The sequence below is a fragment of the Phoca vitulina genome, unplaced genomic scaffold (assembly GCF_004348235.1).
Source record: "Phoca vitulina isolate PV1807 unplaced genomic scaffold, GSC_HSeal_1.0 scaffold5, whole genome shotgun sequence".
In the NCBI taxonomy this organism is placed as follows: Eukaryota; Metazoa; Chordata; class Mammalia; order Carnivora; family Phocidae; genus Phoca; species Phoca vitulina.
Genome location: NW_022589708.1, coordinates 68,583,567 through 68,598,157, shown reverse-complemented (window position 1 = coordinate 68,598,157; position 14,591 = coordinate 68,583,567). Strand labels below are relative to the sequence as shown.

At 32.1% G+C, this 14,591-nt stretch overlaps 1 protein-coding gene across 5 annotated transcripts in view; it reads right to left on the bottom strand.

Moving 5' to 3' along the window:
* The window catches only part of N4BP2L2 (NEDD4 binding protein 2 like 2), a 107,712-nt gene that overhangs the window by 78,005 nt on the left and 15,116 nt on the right, over positions 1-14,591 (bottom strand). For all 5 annotated transcript variants that reach the window (XM_032403219.1, XM_032403220.1, XM_032403221.1 and 2 more), the window contains 3 exons: positions 13,760-13,848; positions 13,291-13,367; positions 10,037-10,183 (listed from right to left, as the gene is read on the bottom strand). In XM_032403219.1, the coding sequence (XP_032259110.1) occupies positions 10,037-10,183; positions 13,291-13,367; positions 13,760-13,848 (313 nt within the window). The remainder of the gene's footprint in view (positions 1-10,036; positions 10,184-13,290; positions 13,368-13,759; positions 13,849-14,591) is intronic.

The following is a 14,591-nucleotide window of genomic DNA, read 5'->3' as shown; positions in this document are numbered from 1 at the left end:
GGCAATGTTCTATTTCTTGAGCAGAGTTCTGGTTACATGGATATGATCACTTTCTGAAAATCTGAGCTATACACTTAAAATTTAAGTACTTTTCCATATGTCCATTATACTTCAGTCTGGTTAGACTGTGCAAAGGATTAAAACAAAACAAGAATTGATGTGGGGACTCAAGTCTCAGAGATAATTCAAACTAGAGAGATGGCAATCAAAAATGGATAGATTCAAGAGATATGTGAGTGGCAAAATCCACAGGCCCTGGTTGGTGGATTGAGTATGAAGGGGGAAAGGAGGTATCAAAGAAGACTCCCAAGTTTCTGGCTTGCAGAAATGGATGGTAGATCCATTCACTATGTAAGGAAATCCTAGAAATCCAGAGATGGGAGAGAAGGTCACTGTTCAATTTTCCAGGCTTAAAAGTAAAAATATTAGGTAGGCAGAGAAGTAAAAAGGTTGAAGCTCAAACACCAAGTCTAAGTAGAAAATACATTTGGGGATCAATACTATTAATAACAGAGGCAGTGGGGTACCAAATCCTTCAGCCAATATTTACAGGCACTGGTTTAGATTCTGTGGATACAGCTCAAACAAAGAAACAAGTTCTCATGGGACGCATATTCTTGTTCAGGCAGACCCCCGACAAATCAGTATCGAATAAACAACCTCAACCACTAATAAGTACTATGATGAAAACAAAATGCGACAACGTATTGAGTGACAGGGATAGGTCTATTTCACTTAAGATTAAAATAATCAGGAAGCCCTCTTTGCAAAGGTGAATCTGAGGTGAGACCTGAATGTTCAAACAACACTAGGCAGAGAAGAAAAGGACAGCATTCTAGGAAAAGAGCTAGTGCTTAAAGCAAAATCAAGCTTAGCACGTTTGAAGAACAAACAAAAAGACCAGTATAGATGGAATGTAGTAAGGGAAGGGGGCAGAGTTGTGCAAGTCAGGGACAGGGAAGAAGTAGAGTTTAAGTGGGGAGTGATGTAATTTACATTAAAAAAAATTTTTTTATAGATTAGTTGCTCTGTGAATAAAATTATAGGGTGACAAAGAAAAGTAGGGAGACTACCACGTCCAAGTGAGAAATGATGAAATCTCACGGGGAAAGCTAAAATTAAGAACAGAAGACGGTCTAGAACTAAAACTTAAGTAATTTTAAAAAGCAAAGACCAAGAGGAAGAGAAGGCAGCAAATGAGACCAAGAAGTACTCACAGAGATATGAACAAAAACCTTATCAAGGAAAAATATTTTAAGGAAAAAAGTGATCAAGAGTCAAACACCTACTGGGTAGTCATATGAGGACTGAAAAAAGCTCATCAATAGAGAGGAACATTTGGAGACCTTAAGATCTATTTAGAATGATAGAGTCAGAAGCTAAAATGGAGTGGGTAGATAGTATCACAAACAGTTGAGGGGAAAATGACAAAAGTCACAGTTCTTTAGTCTGGCTGTAAAGGAGTGGTATCAAGAAAGGGGGGCTTTAATGGGGATGCCTGGGTGGCTCAGTCGTTAAGCATCTGCCTTCAGCTCCGGTCATGATCCCAGGGTCCTGGGACAGAGCACCCGCATTGGGCTCCCTGCTCAACGTGGAGTCTGCTTCTCCCTCTCCCTCTGCACGCTCCCCCCATCATGCTCTGTTTCTCAAATAAATAAAATCTTTAAAAAAAAAAAAGAGAGAGAAGGAGGCTTGATCGTGTCTGAATGTGGACAGACTAAGGAAAGAAAGACTAAGAAAGCAAGACTGAAGTTAGAGAGAGAAGGAATAACTGACGACATAAAAAGATTCCTGAGAAAGCAGTAAGAGATGCAATCCAGAACACAGGTGAAGGTGTTTAGATTGGAGGAGGGCTACTCTCTCTACTGAAATAGGAGAATGGATACAAATGGAAGTGGAACTCAGATTGCCTGACTCTTAAAATAATGTGTTCTTTCCACTAAAATTATGTCATGAATATGCTGAAAAGTAGAACTGAAGAAAAGTTAAATTGAGGTTACTTAGCCTAAAGAAGGCAAATAGTAACTCAATATATATTATTTTTGAAATCAAAAATAATTATATGAAGAGGTCTATCAGTACCAGGTATTCTTTATGCTGCATAAAGATAAATGTGTTCAAAATGAAAAGAGATCAAGCACTTGATCTCTCTCTGAACTGATCCCAGTTCTTTGGAAGAAGGGCTCTGAAAAATTACCACTTTAGGATAAATACCCAAAGTTATTTTTCTCAGATTTTTTGAGAATTCTGCAAAACTTTAAAGCAAAAAGCAAGAGAATAATCTTTAAATGACCCTAAAAGAAATGGATAATCAAAAGCCTGAAGGTTGCTTTAGTTGTCTGTATTCTAGGATTGAATTTCTTGATCCTAAATCATGAATCTGAAGACTACTGGTTCAAAATCTGAAATAAAAGGCTCTGATGGTGTTAGATATGACAAGTAATTCACACTCCATCTCCATGTCTCCTAAATTACAAACTACCCTATAAAGTTGCTCTCCTTAGATCAATTGTGTCCTTAATATCAAAGGGTTGTTGACTGTTTTAGGGAGAAGACTATGTCTACCATTCAACATTTTATTGACTCTTTTTAAAGGACAAAGATCCAAAGGCCTAGTAGTGACCAAGGGTGACCAGGAAGACCCTGTTTTATGGCACTTAGGATACAAGATAATCTTTTTGAAAACTTGGGCTTCTACTGGTTTTTGAAAAGCAAAGGTAAGATATAGGGAGGGAGAAATACCACTTTTGACCACTATCCTTCTAGCCTTAACAATTTCTTCCCTATCATTCCCCAGAATTTTTTTTTTTTTAAAGATTTTATTTATTTGACAGAGAGAGACACAGCGAAAGAAGGAACACAAGCAGGGGGAGTGGGAGAGGGAGAAGCAGGCTTCCCGCGGAGCAGGGAGCCCGATGCGGGGCTTGATCCCAGGACCCTGGGATCATGACCTGAGCCGAAGGCAGACGCTTAACGACTGAGCCACCCAGGCGCCCCTCCCAGAATATTTTTAAAAATAGGCTTTTTTCCTCATTAATTTTAAATTAATTCAAAATGTCTAGCCCAGGCCAAGCCTCCTAACACATTTCCTGTACATACTTGAATTTACTTATATTTGAATTAAAATGTTTTAACCACATCTTTGCCAGTGTTACACTGTACTATATTCCAACAACCTCAATTTGATAATGTGCTGCTTTCTAGGTCCTGAACTGAAAACTATTTTAAACTACTGATGAGACTAATGCTATTTCTCTTCTATTCTGATTTCACATTTAGGAACAGTTAAAAAAAAAAAAAAAAAAAAGAATCACAATCTACTCTAGGGATTAAGAAAAACCAAACAAGATCCAGTCCTATTTTTTAGGTTAACTAAAACAAAATAAGGCAAACACTCAACAATAATTCTTCATTCTGTACTTAAAGGTTTTCCTTGTAGAATCTTACTCAATATATTATTTATATAGTGAACTTAAGTAACTGGCTTTTATTGTTCTTTAATTTTAGAAAATTAAACACAGGAGAAAAGATGCTATTATAAAAGAAAGAAATGCTTAATTCTTCAGAAATTCAGAAAACTGATGTATCAAATTTCCATAACACCTACTACTATAGCACACTTAAGGAATATGTGAACATTGAAAGAAAAATAAAGACCACTTACACAACTGTGCTGATCTATTCTGGGAAATATTGCCTCAAAATCAGCAAAACAAACAGCTTACGTAATTTAACAATCCATTTATTGAATACTACACATTTCCAAAGCTAACTAAAATAAAAAATTAAAATAAATTTTTAAACATTAAAGCACAACAGCATATGTAAAAGTTCAATTGAAAAGATGTTGCTGAAATATGATTACCAATTATATCAATATATATTTTGTAGAAAACATTAAATACTAAATGGTATCTCTACTTTCAGTCTTGACTTTTAAAAATAGGACTCTAAATAAATGACCACTTACAGGTTTCTTCATTCAATTTCGTTGATAAATTAACATACCTTCAACCCTACAAATTCAAAGGTACAATTAAGACTGATGTATCACTGACCTCTACCTCAGAAACCAATAATACATTTTATGTTAATTAATTGAATTTAAATTGAAAAAAAAAAAGAAAAAAACAAAACAAAACAAAGGTACCATTAAAGATGCACTCAACTCTTCACTAGCATTTCTTTTCTACCTTAAAAAAAAAAATGTTATATTGGTAGTAATTTTTAAAAAGATGACTATGTCTAAAAGATAAAATGGGCTACAGTGAGGAATATGTCTGACCTAGAGTTGGATCCCAGTTACATCTCTCCCCAGAGAAATTATGTTGCAGAACTTTGCTTAACTTCTGTAAGTTTTTGTTTCTTCTTTATAAAACCCTTGTAGGACTGTTATGAAAACTTGGAGCCTGTTAACAATCACAATTACAAGAGAGCCTGGCACTGACAGGCATTAAATAAATGGCAGCTACTTAAATGAACATTATTATATTAAGGCTGTTGCTATTAAATTCTTATTCCTCATTGTAGCAGCATTGCACAATATGAAGCACTTGTAGAGACTGAACTCAAAACAAGCTATCAGCTTTCCTTCAAAATCACTCCGTTCTTTAATAAGGGTGGACTGGAGAATCATGATGTAACAGTGAATTCTACAATACTGAATTCCCAACTACTACTTACCAACAAGTCTATCATCATGACACTTAAGTATTATAAAATAAAATTTTCTTGAATTCATACATCCAAATACTATGCCATGTTTATGGGATTCTTAACTAATGAGTAACACATTGTTAGACTTTTATAAATCTTTCCAAGCATTTTCATATCTAAGTTCTAACTAAATGGCAGGGTTAGGAAACCAACCGCAAAGCTGCTGGTCTATAAATATAACATGGTTAATTATATAAGGTTCCTAAGGAACAATGAGTTCACTGAAACAGGAGGGAAATAGTTACCTCCATTTTTGTCAGCCACTTACCATCCCACCATCTTCATTAAAAACGTTATGCAGTTACACAAGGATGGCTGAGCAGAAAATGGACAGAAGAAAAAAAATATGTACAGGAAAAGATTATGAAAGAAACAAGAAACATGATTTATAATACTATTAAGAAAGAAAAAATAATAAAGGCAGAGGAAGAACCCACAATCCCTTCCCAAAATCAAATTTCATTTCTTTATACTATAAAAACTTAAGAGTTCAGGATTATAATTGAAGACACACTACAGAGTTGTACAACTGTAATTAACAGTTGTAGATGAACTAACCCCAAGGGTAAAACCTTGATTTTATATGTCCTACCCGAGAATGCAGTTAAAACTGCAAAACAAGAAAATAATCGAAATAAAGTGTATTTCAATGGACTCTACTGAATTTGAACACAATTTGAACCATGAATGAACAGATTATTCTTTTTTTCCCTTAGTTACTAATAAGTTTAAAGGCAAAAAAACCCTAGGTCACCTTAAAAATCTCTCAGTCTTCCCACTAATTTACAAAAAATTCAATTAAAAATACATTTTTTACAACTGGAAGACACTCCCAGATGAAGTCTTCAGTTACTCACCAAAGTAGGGATAATGCTTGTTAATGTGATTTTGTCCTGTTCTAAGATTAGGAGACAAACTGTAACTGTGTCCATGCTAAATAAAAGAATCTATTTTATTCGTACTTAAATTTAAGACAGGTTACTGAAGTTAATGGGTCCTATATTGGGAAGTGTATTATAATACGTGATTACCGCAATTATCACACCTGGAACACAACAGGGCTATCATTCAGAGAACAAAATTTGTTAGGAAAAAGGAGAAAGAGGGCGCCTGGGTGGCTCAGTCGTTAAGCGTCTGCCTTCGGCTCAGGTCATGATCCCAGGGTCCTGGGATCGAGTCCCACATCGGGCTCCCTGCTCTGCGGGAAGCCTGCTTCTCCCTCTCCCACTCCCCCTGCTTGCGTTCCTGCTCTCGCTATCTCTCTCTCTGTCAAATAAATAAATAAAATCTTTAAAAAAAAAATAAAAAAATAAAAAAAAATAAAAAATAAAAAAAAAGGAAAAAGGAGAAAGATTATTTCTAATCTAAATTACTAAAATAAACTTCTATTAAATGCACCCAAAGTAAAAATTTTCCAACAGACACAGCCTTAGCTTGAGGCTCTCTCTTCAAAAAGTTATTTGTGCTATTCTTTCCCCTTGTTTCTGTGCACAATTTGACAGTGACAATGTGTTAAGAATTTCCACAGAAGATATATTAAAAATTAAGCTCACAATTGTATATTCTATTATAAAACTTATGCCTTCTAGTGTAATGCAAATGTAAATAAAGATATTGAATGTAAATGATAACCAATCTATTACAAGTTTTCTGAACCTAGCTGCAAACATTATAAATTTTCAAGGTTTGCAATTTACAAACCATTGAAAAAGTGAACATTTTTTAGACTTAAGACACTTAGCAATTTGAATCAACGGAATTAATTTAAATGTTGTTTTAAATATGAAAAAAGGAATCAGAAAGATGCAAAAGAAAATCACTACTCCTCTTTCAGAACTTATGTCATTGAACAAACTAAACAGTACCTTTTACCATCCTAAGGACATTTTAAGAAGAAATCTGATATACATAAAAGGAGACCAATTATTTTAATAAGACCTTAATCTTAAAAATAAAATAAAAATTGGTATGCCAATCTTAATTAGTAAAGAGAAAGAAAACCATCAAAAGGGAGCTATTCATTACTTTCTTAATACAATCTCTCCTTCCTCTGTAAATTCACAAGAATTACATCTAACAATTTTAATAGAAAAAAATTTTATTTATAAATTGTAACCTATAAAACTTAACTTTGAAACCATTAACTCAATGTTCTTTTTCTGCTACCACCAAATATTTATTCTGAATGGTCATTATAACAAAACTAAACCATGCTTTGTTATGATTCTAGACTAAGGTGTTTTACTCTATTTAATAAGTTGCAAATGTTAAAACAATCACACACACACACACACACACACACACACACACACACACACACACACACAAATCTTAGGCCCTAATAACAAATTCTCAGTTACTGCATTCATGTTAGAATACTACATAAAATTTCAATAAAGACTAGCAAACCTATACGATCAAGGCACTAATATATAAACAACCACATTTCTTCAATATTTTCCAAAGAGAATACCACCAATTTTCTTTATAAATACTTATAAAACCAGGCTCAGAAAATCAGATATTTCTGCAATAACAAAAACTCGAATGTGGTCAAAATAAAGATTTCATATCCTTTGAAATCATGAACTCTTTCAAAACTTACCTATACATAAGACTAGAAAATTCCAGAGTTTATATTAGACAAGAAATAACCAAACTTCAAATACTTAAATCCACCCTACTGCTCCAACAAAATACAACCCAATCTTTTATAAACAATCTTACTTTAAAACAGACATAAAATATTAAAAAGTTAACATTTTCTTTTGAAAAGGTGAATACTGAAAATAAAGATTATCTATTTAAAAAGCAGTACCATAAGTTCAACTTAATTACCACATTATTTTTGCTAGCAGGATTATGACATATAGAAAACTATAAATTTGCTTATCAAAAAGGAAGTGGTTTTTATACCAAGCCTATGAAAAAACAACTTAGGTTAAGCTGCATTCTACTTAATTAAATGTATTTTATCTTAGTTAAATATGATGACTAATGCCCCACGTTTATTGTTTGGGATGGAGACCAACTTAAAATGGGGCATAGGAACTGGGGGCTATTCCCTTAAGAATATAACTGGGGGCATAAAAAAACAAGATCTGAATACAAGAAAAATTTTGAGAAATATCTTTAATCAGTAAATTTTTTGATTTTTAAAGATTTTTATAGACTTAAAACCAAAGCAATGACTTGTAACAGTGATTCTGGTATCTTTCATTGCATATTCATGCTTGTTATTGTTCAAAAAATAAAAAAATTAACCAGAATGCTAATGGGGGAACCATATTAATTTAATATGCTTAGAGGAACTATTAATTTTGTCTTTAAAAAAAAACAACCTTCAAACCTTTTCAGAATGTTAATTTCCCTGCCTCAGTATGGATTTATACTAAAAAAAAATCAGCAATGATTAATGATCTCTGCATGATTATTTAAGTACTCAGAAGTACTAAAAGATGAAGTTGGTCCATAATAAAATCTGGAAATTTACTTCAGACTTACTAACATGAACATATTTCTTTATAATATGTATCTTTCAAAGGCAATTCTCTACTTCCTTAAAATAAATTTGGCTAATTAAGCATCTATTAATCAAAAACTATAGATTCATAGCACTATTACTCCTAACAGTTTTATAAAGACAGAGGGAAAGGAACACACAGTATACATCTGACAGTTGTCCCATCTGTCCCCAAATTAAAACCTTCTGTACTATTTTCAAAATGTGCTCATGTACATAATAAAATACTAGAAAAACACAAGCCTAAATACCAAGAAGTATTACTCTGAAACAAAAGAATACATGAAAATAGTGGATGAAGAAAATGTGTATATGTATAAATATATATACATTTACACACAAAACATGAGTTAGCATATTTACTGTATCATATTTAGTTAAGATGAATACATACAAACACACATTAAACAAAATAAAGCAAAGTAATACCCATTCAAATGTAAACAGCAGTGAATAGTACAAATAAATAGAAATCATATTCTTATCTCCCTAAAAGCAATGTGATACAGACCTTGTTCAGAGTACTGTATTTAGTTTTGAGACTTGCACTTAGTATTACTTGAAAAGTAATATATAGATGTGGGAGAACATTTAAAGTAAGGTTGAAAAGAACAGCAAAAGGTTTAAACAACATATGAAGAAAAATTACTAGATTAGGATGGGCTGGGTTAGGAGGAAGTAAATGGGCCATGAAATATTACCATGTAAAACATCTGAAGGATCATAACATTTTTTTTTTTAATAGCATATAACTAGCTAGGGTTTCTTCCTTAAAAAGAGCAAATCAAAGATGAGGATGAATTACAAAATCTCAGAAATGAATTCCATCTCAGTTTCTAAATTTTAAGTGACAAAACACAATCTAATAAAGAAAACTATCCAATGAGACATATAGTTGGTCTACAAAAAAACTGAAACCAGGAGAAATAAAATATCCTGCAAGACAAATCTTACAATTAATGCTAAGGACCTGTCCAAAATATTTTTTATATTAGAATTATACAATGTTAAATAAAGTAAAGTGATGTATTATCAGAATAACCTGAAAAGCTTTTTCTAAGTATACAGTGATTTCCCTATTTATCCATTCCAGAACCGGAGAGTGTGGAGGGATAGGGGGATGGTTTGAGAAGGGTGATGAATATGGATATACTATATATTATGAAAATGTATATTATGGAGAAAACCACCCAGGTGGTTGATACACCTACTGCTGTATAGCATTTGATGGAGAATTTAAGTGATATGCTAATTATAGCTTAGAAATATTTTTGTCATATAGATGAATTTGCAGAAACATAATTTTACCTGTATAATTAATAGAAAAATCAACAGAGGTGCCTATATCAAGTATTTCTTATATATTTAAGGTAGTTAAGAAAAAATACTAGTATTTTATGAAAAGTTAGATTTAGGTATGAGCTATAAAACTACCCAATATTATCTACAAAACAGATACAGTTCGTTTAAAATTCAGTTGTAGAAAAACTATTCTAGTCCTACCCAACTCTACTAAGGTGTTTTCATAATAACCCAAGGGATTAACAACAAAAAATTATAAAAACATTTAAAAAACAATTTTATATAATTTTTATTTACACTTTAGGATTTAAACAACTTGCTGGGAACATCCTTTGTGAGGCAACATAGTCTTTTTTTTAAATTTGAAACTATTTAAACTTCAAGATAGGCTAATTTTTTTCAAGGGCAAGCAACAAATGTGTTAGCTGAAAATAGCCAGTTTAATGATTATTTGTAACAGAGACTTGATTATGTGAGCCTAGAGAGCCTCCCCACCTCTGTCTCCCCTGTGAAGGAGGAGGTCTTTGTGTGCTTTTGTGTGACGGTTCCACTGAATTCATTACAATAGAAATGGACATTTCGTATTCGTAACGATCCAACATCTGAGCAATCTTCTTTCGAGATACACCATGTTTATTCCTCCTACCAAAAAAGAGAAGGATTTTAATTCTTTAGAATGTATAGGCTTAGAGATTAAACTGTTTTAGAGTAACAGAGTACAGATTCTAAATTATATTTTACAAATAAATACTAAAAGATACATCTCATTCACCCACATTTTAGACAAAAAAAATTTATACTGGCTCTCAAAAATTTTAACAATATTTTAAAAAGGTTTAAAGATACCATAAATCACAGCAAAATGTTAACTGATAAAATCTTCCTCACATAAAACTACCAATTCATTGAACCATGGAGTTAATCTTTCCCCCTCTTTTAATAACAAAATCAAAGATTATGAGACAGTGTTTTGGGAATTATAGAGGAACTGAGTGGACTTTTAGGATTATAAAAATCAATATAAAATATCACTTTTCAAAGTTATTTTAGGACACTTCCTTTTGCATTTTTAAAATTTATTATCAATACCAAATTATTATTAGAGATGTAACAACTTGGACATATTTCACAAACAATGTTGAGTGACAGAAACTAGACACAATGAACACATACTGTACTTTATTTACATAAAGTTTGAAAAAAAATTAAACTATGGTGTTAGGCAAAATATGTTTTAGAAAAAAACACACATTAAAAAAAAAGAAAGAAAAAAAGACACATTAAAGGAGAAGGAAGTAATTACCAGGGAATTTTTACTGGGAAAAGGAATTCAAATAACTTCTGAGGTGTTGATAACGTTCTTGTAACATGGGTAATGGTTAAATGAATATTTGCCTTTACAAGAAATTTGTTAAGCTGTGTATTTATATTTTATGTAATTTTCTGTGAGTTTAATTATGACAACAAAAAGTGGTTTAAAAATTATTCTTGACCCTCAAAAAACGTTTTACAATTTATTTTACCCTTGTAGTTTTCTATAACTTGACTTGGACATGGCAAAACACATAGGAACATACTTTACATTTAATGTTATAGTTCTAGATTTACTAATGCTAATTAATTTTTCCCAGAAAAGAGACACAAAGGAAACGTTAAACTATAGATGTTTATGTTCAAGATGAGAAGAAAAAAGCAAAAGGACTAGAAGACAAAAAAAGAAAAAAGAAGAGGGATCTGAAGTTGAAACTGGCAAGATATGACTAAATCCACAAGATGTCAAAATTGGTAATTCCATCAATTTACCAAAAAAAAAATCTGTCAAACTAATCTACATATCAGTTAAACTGACTTTATTGTGTAAAGTCAATTATATTAAGAATTCTAATAAATTTCAACAGTCCCTCAATGTTAATGAAGCCTAACTGTATTTCACCAATTCATTTATTCTGCATAACCCAAACAGCTCGTCTACCTGAGGTGTATTATACACACAGAAGCAGATGAATAATACTAGTTATTAATAAATCTATCCATTTTACTCACATATGAACACATAGTGTGCAAATCAGAAAGGGAAAAAAGGGTAACCAAATGAATAAAAGGCAAGGGGAAAAAAAATTAGTTGAACATCATACACAGAATAACATTTAAGCTGAAAGAGGGCAAGCTGAGGTGGGGAAAAAAAAACTGGTTTTTAAAAAAAGGAAGTTATGGCTGCACAACTCTGTGCATGTACAGTTGACCCTTGAACAACATAGGTTCAAACTGTGGCAGGTCCACTTACATGTGGCTTTTTTCAACAAATATAGTCCAGTAAAAAAGCCACATGTAAGTGGACCTAGGAGAGTACTTGGTGTAATGAGCACTGGGTATTATATGCAACTGATGAATCACTAAACTCTACCTCTGAAACTAATAAAACACTGTATGTTAATTGATTTAATTAAAAAAAATAAAAAGTAAATATAGCATAGTACTGTAAATGTACTTTCTCTTCCTTATGATTTTCCTAATAACAATTTCTTTTCTCTAACTTACTTGATTGTAAGAATATGGTATATAATACAGGTAACATACAAAATAGGTGTTAATCAACTGTTTATGTTATCAGTAAGGCTTCTGGTCAACAGTAGGCTATTAGTGGTTAAGATTTTGGGGGAATCAAAAGTCATCATCAAAAATGGACTCAAAAATCCATTATCTGTGGATTTCCGAGTCAACTGCACTGAAAACCATAAATTGTAAACTTTTAATGCATAAAATGTAAGGTATGTGAATTACATTTCAAAGTTGTTAGGAAAAGCAGAGAGGGAGAATAAAAACAAAGAAAAAGAGTCAGGAAAACCAGTGACATGAGGGGAAAGGGACAAAGGTAAACACAAATCGAAAGCCAGGGCTGAAAGTAATAAAAGTCCATAATCTCTCACCACAAATTTTGAAATCTAAAAATGGTCTGAAAACTCAGTTTTTCATTGATTCATATGGCAGCAAAATTTAACCAAACCTATACTCATTTGGCAGCACCATGTATATTTTAATCTAATAGTTTACTCAGAACGAACATTAGATTATATAGAATCTTTCTTATCTAATTAAAGGACTAGTAGTGATTTGCCACAGAAAAAATAAGATGTGTGATTATGACATGCTGCCCCAAACTCGGCTAGGGGTATTATGATTCTATATATGTACCATATTACCTTTCTATTAAAAAAACAAACAAACAAAAACAAACCCTGAATTCTAAAACACACTGATTACAAGGATTTTGGATTATGAATCTACAGATTATGAATCTGTAGTAGTAAAGATGGAAAAGAGAAAGACGATGAAAGTCCCAGGTAAAAAGGTAATGGGAAGAAAAGTTTGAAGGGCAATGCAGGTAAGTGGGCTGCTGAAAACCAGAAGGAAAAGTTCTAACTTTTCCAAAGTGTTCTGGATTTCCACTAGCGTTCAATAAACTACGAAACAATGTAGGAATTTACATATGAAAAAATAACACACACACTTAACAAGGAAAATTTAATAAAACTGACCAAGGCAAGGTACCCTAAGAACCCTTAAATTTAAGTCAATGTTCCTCTTGACAGAAAGTTGAGTAGTCCCTATTCACAAATGGCAAACATATGACAAGCAAAAGCTAGTAAATAGTAAAGAAACTGGGTAAAGGAGAAGAGAAAGAAAAAAAGATAAAGACTCAAAAAAAATTTTTCAAAGATAAGGATTCAAAAAAAATTTGAGTGCCTTACTTTTCTAATTCTTCAGGATCAAATTTCCACCAAGTTTCAGGTTCATGAAACTCTACTCTGTATCCTTTTCCTATGGCCTACACAAAGGAAAGGAAGAAAACAAAAACCCAGAGAATACTTCTTAAAGTAAAAAAGAAGGCAGATAAATAGAAGTTTCATTTAGACAATACTTCTAAATTTGTTTGACCAAGAAACATTTTACTTTTAAATAATATGTCCACAAAAATGTTAAGACCACATAACCGGACAATTTCGAATTACTGTCTTCAAGTCCAGGCAAAACTAACAAGATGAGCATATTTCTTAATAAGTACCAATCCCAGTTTTTTAAAAACTAAGTTAATGAACACACCTCTTTAGAAAACAGAGACAAATGTTTATGTAATGAAGATCAAAGTAACCAAAATTTCAGAGTATGAAAAAATGGGTAAGAATAAAATATTAAAACTCTCTCATATCACATATTTACCATTTCCACATATGGTTTCATTTCCCAAGCTTGTGTATTAGTGTTGTCTATTATAACTGGAGATCTCCCCTGATTGATAGCTTGTTTTGCTGAAATAAAAAAATAAATTTAAAAAACAAAAACCAGAGAACTATTAGATTAAAATATACAAAATAAAACTTAAACATTCATTATTAAGAAAATTTCTACATCTCTGTACTTAAAACTAAAACTATGCAATTTCCTGAGTTAGTGCGGTGAACAAAAAAAAAAAAAAAAAAAAAGACTCCACTAGATTAAAAGGGAATTAAGAGACATAACCACAGGCAATGTATATTCTCTGGACCAGATACTGGTTTTAACAATGACATTTGGGGAAAAACATTTTGTTGAACTCACAACTAAGAAAGCCTTCAGTCTCTAGCTAACTTTGATTTATAGGAAATATATGAACAAGTTACTTAGGATACAGTCTGAGTATGAAAAGAGATGAGCCTTTACTGACATGGAAAGATGAAGACTGTTAACTGAATATGGCAAATTATAACACAATATGTAAGTATGACCTTATTTTGGTCAAAATATAGAGATCCAGAAAGAGTTACTAAATATCAAAAGTGGTCATCTGAGGGTAACGGGAATATCAGCAATCTATGCTTATCTGTATTTTCCAAAGTTCTACAATTACAAATAATGCTTCTGAAATAAAAAACTTATATACCAAGTAGCTAAGTACTACAGTTCAACTGACTTTGTAAGTATTTTTTAAGACCAAAATTCTCAAATTAGGAGCTGGGATCACATCGAAATTTTCTAAACTACATCTTCCTATCCCTTTGCCATCTCTTCCCCA